This window comes from Cylas formicarius, unplaced genomic scaffold, assembly GCF_029955315.1.
Source record: "Cylas formicarius isolate icCylForm1 unplaced genomic scaffold, icCylForm1.1 PGA_scaffold_10__41_contigs__length_53128322, whole genome shotgun sequence".
In the NCBI taxonomy this organism is placed as follows: Eukaryota; Metazoa; Arthropoda; class Insecta; order Coleoptera; family Brentidae; genus Cylas; species Cylas formicarius.
This window is the reverse complement of record NW_026844214.1, coordinates 45,208,585-45,223,051: the sequence shown is the minus strand read 5'-3', so window position 1 is coordinate 45,223,051 and position 14,467 is coordinate 45,208,585. Positions and strand designations below refer to the sequence as shown.

At 33.0% G+C, this 14,467-nt stretch overlaps 2 protein-coding genes across 2 annotated transcripts; one reads left to right on the top strand and one right to left on the bottom strand.

The window, feature by feature from the left end:
- Nucleotides 1–695: 695 nt before the first annotated feature.
- Nucleotides 696–6,484, bottom strand: LOC132698255 (uncharacterized). The gene is made up of 3 exons (XM_060664227.1): nucleotides 6,286–6,484; nucleotides 3,328–3,535; nucleotides 696–1,229 (listed from the first exon to the last, which is right to left on the bottom strand). Exons 1-3 carry the CDS (start codon nucleotides 6,460–6,462, stop codon nucleotides 925–927), a joined length of 690 nt encoding a protein of 229 aa, XP_060520210.1. The 5' UTR covers nucleotides 6,463–6,484; the 3' UTR covers nucleotides 696–924.
- A 4,535-nt stretch (nucleotides 6,485–11,019) lies between these two features.
- Nucleotides 11,020–14,464, top strand: LOC132698248 (uncharacterized). Its single transcript, XM_060664215.1, has 3 exons — nucleotides 11,020–11,244; nucleotides 13,377–13,584; nucleotides 14,115–14,464. The coding sequence occupies exons 1-3, from the start codon at nucleotides 11,050–11,052 to the stop codon at nucleotides 14,420–14,422; spliced, it is 711 nt and encodes a 236-aa protein (XP_060520198.1). The 5' UTR covers nucleotides 11,020–11,049; the 3' UTR covers nucleotides 14,423–14,464.
- The last annotated feature ends 3 nt before the right edge of the window (nucleotides 14,465–14,467 follow it).

The following is a 14,467-nucleotide window of genomic DNA, read 5'->3' as shown; positions in this document are numbered from 1 at the left end:
TGGAGGCGTTTGAACTCTGGTGCTACAGACGAATGTTGAGGATCCCTTGGACAGACAGAATTACGAACGATGAAGTACTTCAAAGAGTGGGTGGTGAGCGAGAGCTACTACATATCATAAAAGTAATGAAAACATCATACTTAGGCCACCTACTCAGGCACGAAGAGTATGAGTTGCCACGACTGATAGTTGAGGGAAAGCTGGAAGGAAGGAGGGGTTTAGGAAGAAAGCGACTGTCCTGGATGCGAAACATCAGAAACTGGACCGGCCTGAACTTTGAACAAGTAATAAGAACGGCACAGGATAGACAAGCATTTGCCAATGTGATCGCCAACCTTCACTGAAGACGGCACGCGATGATGATGAATGTCAAGCCTTATGCAAACTCAGATCATGATATGAGTTTTTCGAAATAGCGAAAAACTGTAAACATTTATTGATTTCCCCCCGAAAATTAATCTGTATCGTAATACTTCCTACAAATTGAATAGCTATCTATAATTGTTTTCTGTTGAAAAAATCCAAAAATGGAAGATCAGTCATACTGCACAAGTGTATTCGGTATGAGCGTTTCATTAAAAAATTATTAAGCATTATCCAGTAAAACGCAAAACGCGTGGTCTATAATTTTCCGCTACGAATGATCTGCGACTAAGCGATAAAGACAAAATAAAACCAATTCGTAGCTATGAATGTTCTATACTTAACGCAACAAATAAATAACCCAGTCGACAAGTAGCGAGGTTGAATTTGCCTAGAGCATATTAATAAAATGATAAGCCAGCAGAAGACACGCAACTACTTCTCAAATACTATATCAATTATTGATCTGTTCGGAACTGGTTTAGTGTTTTTGGTTCCAACTGACCGTCGTTGGTGCAGATCTTCCATGTACTCTATAGGTACGCCTTATTAGATAAGCAATTACGTAAACAGTGTCTTTAACTGATTAAACATCGACTTGAGGGCGGCCAGCAAACTCCAAACGGTTATGATGGCCACTAGCCAATAGGTGGCGCTCAGAGCGTGATCGGAAATGCGTCTACCATACGATCCACCGTTTATCTCTTTCCAGAGACTGGCGATGCCTATGACGTAGGCGGCCGAGCCTAAGAAGTTATGGACGAATTTGACCAGGACCGCTTTTATCCACCTCGGCAGGGCTCCGGTATTGGCCGCCAATAGTCCGGTGAAGAGGGAAATGACCGATAGTACCCACGATGCTAAACCTGAAACGAAGAAATGGTAAGATTAAAAAGCTATGACAAAAATTTTAAAATTTGTATTTCATATTTTCGTTTTTATTTCTTGTTACAAAAAGGGCAAACCTTTTTGACACTTTCACAAGATTGCTCATAATCAAGCTCCACCGAAATTTCATTAAAAGATATTTATCAAAAAAATTATTTTGCAAACGAATAATTTAAATCTATTTAAAAAAAACTAGGAACACGGTAAATGGTTAATAAAACCATTATAATAACAAAATGTCAAATGTGTGTGTAATAATTTCTTTTTAGTTTATGATCATTTAAAATTAAAAAAATCAAAATCTTTATTATTTTCTCACACTTTCCTGATGCCGTGTGTCCCGTTTTTGATTGTTTTGCGGCTTTCGTAACCAAAGGCTACTTTTTCATTAAATAAGAGCAGATATTTTTAGATACAGGGGATTTAAAAACTTGTAGCTGAACTATGCGTAAAGTAATCAAAAAGTGAAAACTGGTTTATGATTTTTTACGTCGAATCCAGTGGCGAAAATTCAATAAACAAACAAAAACATATATTGGTGTGCCTAAAATAAGGGGGGTATTTGGAACAATAAGAAGTGCGAAGATGGTGAAATTAAGAAAAAGCTGCAAAGCTTAAAGGTTAATAACGTGCTGTTAAGAAAATTCCCATTAATTATCAAGGTCGAATACAAAACAAACCCTTTTTCATGAGTTAAACAATGTAGAATTATAACATGTTTTACATTGCTAAATGCTATTAAGTACATGTAGTTTTTTCATGACCCATTTGAGAGAATAACGTCGATGATGTATGCATGCACCGAAACGATATGTCGTACTTAAAATCTCTAGACAGAGCTCAAAAAGTGGCAACGAAAAAGTACCTTTATTCTTTGATTTCCCATTAAATAACACCGGAAAATTATTATTGTAATTGTTAATATTAATATTATTTATTACATAATTTATTGCAAAAAAATAGTTCCCTGTCAAAATTAACATGTGTCAGTGCTATATTAACTACACATTGATAATGCACCCCTTTTAAATCCAATTTCCCATAATTACAAAATGTCATTGCAATGCACTTTTTTTCCATAACCTATTTGTATAAAAAAAATAAATTATTGATACCATTTTTATATAGTATATTAGATAAAATTATTAAAAGACATACAGTGTGTTTCATTAATTCAGAAGACAAAATGTATCTAAGAATTCAAGATGACTATGTCATTTCTTCAACTTATCATTTCATGAAAAGTAGCCATTAGTCATGAAAGTTGAAAGACGCTAGCTTTATTATAAAGGGAGGTACGCCGTAAAACTATCATTACATTATTTTATAATTTAGTGGACAAATATTTTGAGGGATCATGAATTAACAAAAAGAAACGCAAAGGAGATAGCAATAGCAACAAAAAATAAGTTGTGATAACTAGGCACTCGCCTTTATTTTGTTTGGTGTGTGGTAATATGCAATAACGCGTTGTGAGACGTAATTTTCTTGTTTTATGTTAATTTTGTTGTTTTGTGTGCTTATTAAAAATTGGCGATATCGACACTAAAAACTGAATAATATGGGGTTTACAAAACGTACACAATTTTGAAGCTTCGTCTCACAAATCTTCAATGTTCCCAATCCCTACACTTTATTAAATTAGGTGACTAAAATATGAAATACAAACGAACTTGCCTGTTTATCAATATAATAAATAATTGCACTGACGTATTATATATTTTGTATTTGTTGTGTAATCTAGATTAATATTAGATTTAAAAAAAAAAGCCGCCGGCTTAATTTAATCTAAAAGCTTTCAAGTATTTAGGTTCGCGTCATTTTATAGTTTAGAAGAACAACATTTTATCGTCATTTCATCGTCAGTACCTTGAAAAATTAAATTATTGGTTATTTCATTTTCACTTAAAAACTAAACTAACTAAACTTATTGCCTCTTATTACATATTTACTCTTAAAATATTCTAGTTGATCGTTATTGATTTCTCCATCAGATTTTCAAAAGATAAAATAAAATTTCATGAGTGAATCGACCTCCCAACGCGAAAACGAAAAATATAGGTAAATAAAACTTACCCAATATTGCATGCTTGCTCTTGAAATGCGTCGGATTGGTGTTTTTGTTCTTACTGGCGGTTTCGACAAAAATACCAGCCGTCAAAGCAATCACGCTGAGGGCGAACAGGATACCGTGGATGGTGTACCTCTTGGTTCTGGGCAAACCGATAGTCCAAGCGTTGTCTTCAGAAAATAAGATTATTCCTATGGCCATCAGAGGCAGGTACTAAACAATGGTAACATAAAAAATCATTAGTTGCGTAGAGAATACTTAAGTGAAGGAATTTAAACAACAAATGAAGTAAATATATTTATCGACAGAAATTGTTGTGGTATATATTTCAGGAAAAAAATGCCTAAAAGAAAATAATTGAAATCAATCCCTAAAGCTCATTACAATCAGCGAAAATTAATATCTGCCAATTTTTTTCCTTTATTTATAAAATATATGACGAGGTTTGCAACATAATTTTTGTAATAAATTAGTGGAATTAATTGTATTGGTGTTTCAAAAAACTTTCCGCTAATTTGTCAGAAGCTGCCTTCTTCCGAAGATACTCTCTTTTATAGCGTCTTCAAAAAATCGGTATCTGGAAACCTTTTTGTTTTGTATTTTTACATGTGATATTTATTTCTAAAGGCTCGATACATACAATAAATTGCACTCCAAATCTACGAAAATCAATAGTCAATTTGTAGGATAACCTTCATCTTTTTCTACATCTAAACATGTTCATTGCCTGGACTAAATTAGACTTTGACAGCGACGGACTAGAATACTTCACTAATTCGTTTTTCGTTCGATTTTTAGTTGCTTGGGCTGAATCATTTTGTTAAGATCATTCCATAGATGTCCTGTCGGGTTCAGGCCTGGACTACATGAGGGCTATTCAATTAAATCCATAAGGTTGTGCTCAAACCAGCTTCTGGCCGTGCCCTATGCCTAGGATCATATTCTGCAGAAATTTCCAGGTCACGGGTAATTTTTCTTCTGCATATGGCAGCATTACATTTTCTATAACAGCTTTGTTTTTCTCTTGATCCATTATTCCACCTATTTCATTAATTGATCCAACTTCATACCATGACCTCATGATTGAACCAGATTGAAATTCTTCAGTAGGACTTCATACATATGTACGCCAATCCAACCCAATGCGTCTTTGTTTCATCCAACCAAAGTATATTTTTCAATTGAGCAAGTGTCCAAATCGAATGATCCCAGGCGAACTGAAATCGAATTTAACGATTCTTTTTCCAGGCAAAGCAAGGGACTTTTTTCGGAAAACTCTTCCAAATAGACGAAAGTCATTAAGTCGGCGACGAACCGACGACGTTCTAATTGGTGGCATTGGATCATTTTCTGCGTACCAATATTATTCCACAACTATTTTTCACAGGGTGGCCCGCTCACCTTAGTTAGTTATAGAAGTTGTAAGAAGCGTATATTTTATAAATATTTACAATTATTACGATTATACAGCATGGAGGTGAGAATAGACTGCACGAGAGTTGATGGGAAACCATTTTTGTGAAATTAAATATTGACAATTCAAGCGTGTCAAAGATACACGCTATTAAAATTCTAGGAATATGCTTTGGGTGATTTACAAATCTTCTGGATTCCTCAGGATGTACTAACATCTACTAAAGTTAAAAGAGGCGGTTTTTCACCATACATACCATCATTTTGACCACTTTTTCTGTTGGTATTCTAGGCCTTTTCTCCCTAGGTATACTTTAACAATACCATGAGTTTTATAATGTTTAATGGCATTATAAAACATAGACTTGGATCACTTTAACATTGATACTACTTCACTGTATTTTAAAATTATTTTCCTTTTTGCAGGATAACACATTGTATTTTTATCCATACCGTTTTTTTTTCTATTCACCAGCAATTACTTAGTCATGACACCAGCTAAACTTCTAACTAAACAATAAATACACTCTGCACATTGGATTCGACATATATGGCTAAAAACATGCAAAAAATAAATAGTTTTTAATGACGTGTCCAAGATATTTTTAAACTGTTTACATATAGCATTCAAAATTTTTTTTGATTCTATATATTTTTACATATGCAGACTTTCAATAAATTTATGTATAAATATAAAATATGCTGAACGTATTTTAGTACAAAATAGTAAAAGCTGCATATTTTTAATTTGCTGATTAGCACTGAGTCTAAATAAAAGTGAGAATATATGCTTGATTGGGTCAAAATTGAATTTTAAAAAAATTTACAATATTTTTGCCATTCAAAATTAATTCAAATAATTACTTGCTAAAACTTCCAATAGCTTCAAAACCAGTGATTTTTTGGTAAAAGATACTTAAATGAAATTTAACTGGGTCATCGAGAGGTAGTTCTTGGAAATAAAAACTGCTTAATTGGAAAAACCTCAAATAACTGACTAAGTGGTAATGATCCTTTAAAAAATATTAATATTTCTTTTCAAATGTTCGAGAATCCTTCTTAAGCCTGTTTAAGTTTCTTTGTAAATCATTAAAATTTCGTCAGCATTAAATTTCATGACTTAATCAGCATGTGCGGTTTAATTTTCATCAAATGAAAACGATCAAAAAATCGTTTTTGGGTCCCATCTGAAGAAGGCATTTTCGAAATGTTTTTATTAAACAAACTAACTAAAACATTGAAAACAACTGTGGTGTCAAGTAAAGAATTTAACACGTTCCTTTATATGCTAAAGCAGCATAAACAAAGATGAAGGTGTTAATCGGCTTCAGAAATGATTTAAAAAAAATTATAAACACAAATTGAATATTTATAGAGGGTTTATTAGAATTGCCCAAGTAACGGTATTTTAGTCAATTTTGAAGAAATTATAATTTTAAAAACAATTTACAGCGCCTTAAAGCATTGCGTATAACATTTTACTTTTTTGTACCAGAAATTGTAATTACCGATATAAATATTATTATAAATTTAATGTTTTCAACACTTACTGCGGCCGTTGACAATGAGACGTGCCAAAGGAACAAGGATTTAAAGTCGGTTGCGTTTTCAAAAAACGTCCACATAAAGAGGACGCTAATGACGCCCACCACCTGATAGAAGACGGTGTTCCCGGCGTACAGGCTCCTCTGGATGAAAGACACTTCGCCTGACTTTTCGGCGCCCATGTTTCTTCCTCAAAAAAAATCAGAAACGTGGAAGGAAAAAAATGAGCTTCGAACAGTAGCGATTTTCCTATAAATATTAAAATTTACGATAAAGAACCGATATGTGGCCGTTGATAATCGTCCAGTGGCGGGGGTGATTTTTGCTTTGCTTGCTTCGTGCATTCGTCTCTGACATGTAATTTTTTTATCAAATTTGAAACCCAAATTCGCGACGCCTCTGTGTTATTTTTTTAAGTTAAATGTTGCTTTAAGTCTAAGTGATTTAACAAACAAAAGATTTTACTATCACACCTATAGGATTTTTTTTTAATTGACGCGGTTTGAAATGATGTATGTTCAATCCTACAAGTACTTGAATTAGGAGATTATTATTTACAAAAAAGACACTGAATGCTTCCCGTAAACTTCAAAAACAGGAAGATATTTTTACAGTGCTGTGTGAATAATAATAAATGGAGAATGGTTCCAATCTAAAAAAAATGACAGATTTACTCAGGTAAGGGGTAACGTTTATAAAAACCATTTTTAAGTCTATTTTAGTTGCGAAATTTTGACATTTGCAACTTGAGTGGCTCATTTACAAAGCATCGTTTATCTTAAATATCTTAACAATCTTCTAGTCGATTTTGTTTAAATTTTTTGCGTTAGCAGGGGATTGACTAAACCCCACTAAAGTAAATATACGCCATTTTGTATATTTTTATGGTTAAACAACTAGAAAATCTTTTTTATTCGTAAATTACTTAGGATATTGCAAAATGCAGTTGAAAAAGAGATTTTTTTTTGTTTTTTTTTTCCCAAAACGAAATGAAGTAATAAAAATAAAAAAGAATCAAAATATTTCAACGAAAAAAAATCAAAAATATTATTCTCGCAGTTTTGTGCCAAAAATATATTTTTACATTTTTTTATTTATTGACAACCTGCAATTAATGTATTCTGTAATTATTTTCAATAATACTAATAGAGTCCTAAATTTAGTCATTTTCTTCCGCTCTGTCGGCTCTGTGAGCGAAGTATTTTGTCACGTACGCCAAAATTATGGGCATGAACTGAATGCATGTTCATGTAGAAATTTGTAATCATCCGCAATCTTTTACAAAGTGGTGCGGTATCGTCTGGAATATCGGCTGGGGCTTCTGTATTCCATTCATCTCGATAAGTGGGTATTTAGAACAGCCCCACTTCAGATAAGATGTTTTTCTTGAAAAAATACGCCGTCATTCTTTCGCTCGTACAAATGCGGTAGCGGACATCTAATTACGGATTACGTTAAATCTGTCCAAAACCTGAGAAATCCTCTTCATCCCCAGTAATTGAAACGATTATTTGTTAAAACAGTAATTAGCGAGTTGTGGAAATTAATCAAATGTCGGCTCCTTAAACTAATTAGAGATAAAAAGTGGATTCGAGTGGATCCATTGTTTAATTAGCGAAAAGGCGTAGATTAAAAATATTTGATATGAAATTGTGTTTTTGCAGGTGTAGGTCGAAAAGCTTACATAATCGAATTAGCAAAAACAACTAAAAAGTGGAAGTCACCTAAACTCGAAATTCCGAATTTTACTTCGGTTCGCATCAGTTTCTATTAATTTATTACCGGTAGTGTATTCGAAAACTGGAGAAATCACATTTTTCTTGTTAGTCTATTGTGCTTCTTCTCGTTCGTTTTTATATAAAAACCTAAGGATTGCGAAAAATTGTTGCGATTTTGAAACATGGAGTCAGTTTGTCTGTTAATAGCAAAACATTATAATTACTATTACAAATTCCGATAAAATATTCATGAATTAAAAAAAAAGGCACTAATTGGAAGCATACGTCTCCTGCATCTGTCATTTGCGGGCACCGCAAAATCTCTTCTGGGATGCCTACGTGACCGACCGATCATAAAGATAACAAATCTGCGGAAAGAATGATATGTGAGTACATTGTATCTCAATGATGAGATTACCTTGGCGATAGCTATTTATTCCTAAATTTAGAAATATGCCAATTCATTTTTATGGAATACGAGCTCAGTCAATACATCAGTCTCATCTGCTGAATTAAATGTTGCCTGCAGTATATTTGACTAGCAAAATTGTACTGCCGATAGCAAGAAGGATCGTTGTACCACCAAAATAAAACTAAGCTAGTCGACCAAAATTTTTTTACTATTTTCATGTCTCCATATCTATGTATGTATGTAATCGATTTAGAACGTCTTTCGACGTTGTCCGACGCCTTGCCTCCACCTGTTCCGATCTTTCTAATCGACACCTTGCAGGTTTCTTGCGCTCATCGCTTTTATTAAGCAATGTTCCCAACATGATTTTGGTCTTTCTCTCTTTCTCAGTGTTCTTTAGGTTCTTTAGGTTGGTTGTTTGGGAAGTCTTGTATGTGGCATTCGTTGCACGTGTCCATACCAAATTAGTTGTTTCCTTCCAATATCATTTACAACGTTTCCTTCGATCCCCATAATTCCTTTGTCGTTTCGAACCCTGTTGAAGAAATCCGTGGTGACCTACGCGTTGCATCCATCTGAACAGCTTCTACACTTTTCTATATTTTTTTGTAAGTCTCCAACTTTCAACACCATATAGTAGGCTGGATTTTATGTTGGATGTTTCATATATATTATATTTTCTTTTTTTTGTTATATTTTTATTCCATTATATTCCATTTAGACATGCCATTGCTTTTTTGGCTGTAGTTATACTTTTTTCTATTTCCCTGTTGCCTGTTACTGTTGCATCAAAACTATCAGATATTTGTACTCTTGGCAATGTTTAATGTGCCGTTTAATTGTAGATCACCAGGTTCTCCACCATTTCCCATATTCTTCGATCAGTTTCTTTGTGACATATTTCCCTAACTTCACTCTTGATGATGTTACATTAGACAAATCTTGCAGCGTAGCAATGTGTGCTTTAGGATTTTCCAAAGTCTTGTTGTCGGTATTGCTTTTGCTTGTTGAAGATCAACAAATGTTATATGTGTATCTCTGTAATGACCATTTTCTTCTCAATGATTTGCTTGACGCAGAATAAGATGTCGTTACAAGACTTTCCTTATTGTGCATTAATTTCTAACTGTATCAAGTCTCGTAATAGTCATCCAGTCAGTAATTCTCACAATGCTTATTATTGTCTTTTTTGTAAATTGGGGTGATATAAGCTGTTTTCCATGCTTCTGGAACTGGATTTCCATTAACGCTCAAGTTGAAAATATAACTTAGCATAGTATATAATGTTTCGCTTCCATTTTTGAGCAGATCAGAGTAAATTCCTTCAGGACCTGATGCTTTTCCAAAGCTCCTCTGACATCAGTTATCAGGATACCAGTTTTCTGCCCGTTAATAAAATAGTCAATAATAGATTTTAGACTCCGAGTTGGTTGCACCCAGGTGTAACGGTGAATATCTTTATGATTCTAGAACCCATTAGTAATTTTTAATTCATTAGTTTTAGAAATATAACATTTCCTTTTAGCATATTTTCATTAATTATTGCCCAATCCGTTATTTTATTTTTAACTGATTCTTTAATGAGTATTGGCTCTTTTTCCCTTAGGTACCCCGCTATATAAATGAATATATTTGCCAATTTGTTCCATTCTACTATCTTTTTAGCCTCTATCCGGGCTACAACATCCATCTTAAGATTTCCTTTTTTCTTTCTGCTGTAATTGTCGTCTAACAAAACTGATCTGAAAAGCGAGAAGATCCAGCCGAAGAAACAAAGGAAGACCGCAGCTAACATGGGATCAGAACATAGTGAATATACTAAGAGAAAGAGGACTGAGGATAATGGAAGCAGCTAAAATGGCACTAGATAAGAAAAGATGGAGGAAATTTCTAAACTAGTTGTAACATTATTCAACTTTACACTGTAGTTTAGATAGATTTATATATATATATATATATATATATATATATATATATATATATATATATATATATATATATATATATATATATATATATATATATATATATATATATATATATATATATATATATATATATATATATATATATATATATATATATATATATATATATATATATATATATATATATATTCCGGGACATCATCCTGCAGACGTTTCGCCAAAATCTCACTTGGCATCTTCAATGCTCGCGCTCCGAAAACACTTCGAACATTCCGAATAATCCTAAATACTCTTAGTACGTCTTAATAAAAATGCCAACGAGTTGAAAAACTTCTGTAATCACTCGTGGCTAAAAAAAAAAAAATCAAGTTTTTTGCATGATATGTTATAATTGTCCAATTCATGAGGTAAACGTCATTTTTTATTCGTTTAGGTAATGTTTACTTGTGCTATGGGCAGAAAACAAAAAAAAAAGTTTGTTATTTTATATTCCGAATTTTTCGTTTTTTGCAACTTAACTTATTAAACATTCACACTTCGAAAACATTTACAATAATTCGCCAATAAAAAAAAACGCTTAGAAGACACCGATAACGCAATTGACTAATCCCCTGTCAATTCCACCTTTATCGACGGAAAGTCAAATACTCCCTTCGGAAAGCTCACTGTCATCTCGAACCACTCGCCAATATCTACAACAACAATAATAAAATGACGCTGTGGTTCGAGAAGAAGCCGCAAAAATCTGAACCGGTCTCGTTGGTCCAAAGAAGTCTTTACGTTTGTAACATCGTCTTCTACCAAATCGTCGGGATCATCGGCGTGTTGTTTCTGTGGGTCTTTTTCAACAATGCCAGCAATTTTACGTCTCTGTTTTTGTGGCACGTGTCTCTGTCGACGGCTGCGGTGAGTAAAATGTTGTAGAATAAAAACAATTCAGGTTAATTTTATAAAAAATGTTATAGAAAGTTAATAATTGGGAACATGAGATGTTAACGAAATGATGGGTTTTGATCTGGGTATGTAGAGTATCAGTGTATTATTTGGTCGACATTTCGACAATTTTATTGCTTTCTAAAGGACTATAAATTAGATAATGTACTTAATATATTTTAATAAATGAACTGTATAACAATGAACTTATATGAAATAAAAATGTTTACAAGAAAACCAGAAAAAGAAACAAAAAGAAAAGACAAAAATAAATGTATTGTTGTATACACATTTATTTCCTTGTTTTTTCGTTTTTTATTTTATTGTTAACATTTTCATTTTATAATAATTGTTGTTCAATGGTAATTTTTCAGTATGTGATCTCTTTTAGAGTTCTGAAGAAGCCAATAAAAAATTCGAATAAGAATATAATCAAATCAATTTGTAGAGAATCAAATAAGAATTTGATTCTCTATAAACCCAAGCCAAAACCCATGATTTCCTTAATATCTAAAGAGAGGGGTATTAAATTATTATCTTTACCAATATTTAACGCAAATCACTTTATTCTTCGCACCTATTCTGTGGAAATCATGCAATAAATGTTATTGTATGGAATAAAATTCTATTTATCTTAACCGAAATACTGACAACAAAATAATTGTGCTATGTTTAAATTTCTCGAAAAGTAATGATATTATTATCGTTGCAATGTACAAAATGTATGGAAAATACCAATTCAGCCACGTACTGTAAATCATTTTATCTAAGTGTTAAATCTTTTATATATTTCCTATTATTAATGATCCACCCTGTAAGGTGCCACCATCTTCTACTGTGTTTGTGTTAAAAACTCTTCTTGTAGCTGCTGCTTCAATTGTTCCCTTATTAGGATGGGCTGTTTCCGCTTTCTTGGTGCAAATTTTATTTTGCAGTTTTGCAAATTAGTAATGAACGGTAGATTAAAAAATATGATGAAATAACATAAAATTGTGACGACAACATTCTCATATTCTATTACCAGTACAGACGACAGCGGGTATCAGATCTAAGCGAGATAGGAATCGAGACGATAACAATGAAAGATTATTTTATTATATTGTAAACAAATTACTAATCAACCGTCAAGGACGTAGTAATCGTTACTTACTTACGCACCAAACTAGGAGTCTGGTAGCTTCCGCATTTGGCAATAAAGTTGCAATATTAAGCAATTTTGCCATCGTCCTAAATCAAAATTCATTTATTTTTACTTTTCAATATGGAATATATAGGGTGTTTCAAAAAAATGATCCAGTAATCGGCTAGAGATTCGTCATTAAAAAAGTCATGCAAATGTAGGTTTCCAAAATACGGGGTGTCAAATATAAATACAAACGACTGATGGCGGTCATTTTAATTTTTTCTTTGTTGTTAATATTTTAGAACTAAGTTTGTTGTGTATAAAAAGGTGCAAAAAATAAATGTGCGTTCTGGCAAATTTCATTATTTTTATATTTTCTCTCGAAAACGGGCCCAGATACCCCAAGAAAATGTCCAGAGTTTCAATAAACATTCATTTAATAGCAAATAGCGAATAGCCATGTTTCAAAAAATATGCGCCAACGATCGGCTGAAAATTCGACATACAAAAATGATATAATGATACTGACGGCCATCATTTTTATTTTTTCCTTTATTATTAATATTTTAGAACTGAATGTATTGCGTATAAAAGGGTACCAAAAATAAATGTTCTTAAAAATACGTTTTCCCAACTTCTATTATTTTTATGTTTTCGCTTGAAAACCAAGGAAAATACATAAACAACCCCAAAGTAAAGAAAGTTAAGTTTTAATAAATATATTTTAATAAATATATTCAAAGTAAATAACACAAATTCAAAAAAACCGACTTCTTTGGCGTTTTGACCATGCCATTTATTATGGTACCTCCTGGGAGAGCACCTGACTTCACAATTTAAATCTAATTAAAACATTAATTAAGTAGAACGTTTGTTTGGATGACGAATCTCACCTGAGAGTTGGTGCATGTTTTTTGTAACACCATGTATATTTGCACAAAACCTTTTGAGTATAATTAATGAAAATAATTATCTTTTTCAGTATATACCGTTAATGGCTATCGCAGTGATCGTATTCTCCGACTACAATTTATGGACTATAAATATACCCCGTACTAAAAGGTACGTCATTCACGGTGTCCTGTTTGGGTTTAGCGTGGCGGTTCTTACCGCCGGCATTTTCATCGAAACCCACAGGAAGAGGCAACAATCGAACTCCACTCATTTTAAGAGCTCCCACGCCATTTTAGGTAATGATAAAAAAATTACATAGGAAAATGATACGCATATTATTTAAAAATTAATTACGTTTCCCATTTAAAAAAGAATTAAAGCGACGTAATAGGCGATAATAAATCAGGATTAGTCGCGGGTAATTGATCAACTTAATACGTTGCGAGACAACTCGTTTTTATCATAATTTTGGGTTTTAAGTAATATGTTTACGTAGCTACTTCCGTCAATAAATGTAGCAGGAATGTAAACGACTGTTTCGTCCGTTCGTTTTTGTAGATGGACTGCAGGAAAATTTGCATGTTTCTCGTTTTTGAGAGATGTGTTTAAGGATTTTTTTTATTTTTATATCTGTTTAAACATATTATGTCTAATGCATTATGCCATCATAAGATACGTCGATTCGATAGTCAATTTTCGATTGTCTGTGCAGTAATTTTGTCAAAATTTCAACTGTGTAATTTGAACTAAACTGTAGGTACTACTTATTAAAGTCAACTCCTATAAGTTTTCGGGATGGATTCAAAAATAAAATTGATATCTATAGGGTTGGTGTCTTGGCTCTTGTGCGTCATCTCGTTATTTACGGGACTACTGGCAGCCAACACTTCAGCCTTACCCGGATGGATCAGGCCCGTATTCATAAAATTCGTGCACAATTTCTTCGGCTGCGCCGGTTACGTCATCGGTATCGCTAGTCTGTGGCTGAAAATCGACTCCAACATATACTTTAGTTTTATATCGGAGAACGCACTAAGCGCCACCTACTGGCTGGTCGTCATAATCACCGTATGGAGTTTACTGGCAGCATTGAGATCGATGTTCGATCAGCTTAAAACTTTGTTTTATGTTTGAAACGTCGGGGTGTGGTACGATACTCAGGAAACGTTTCGAAAATAT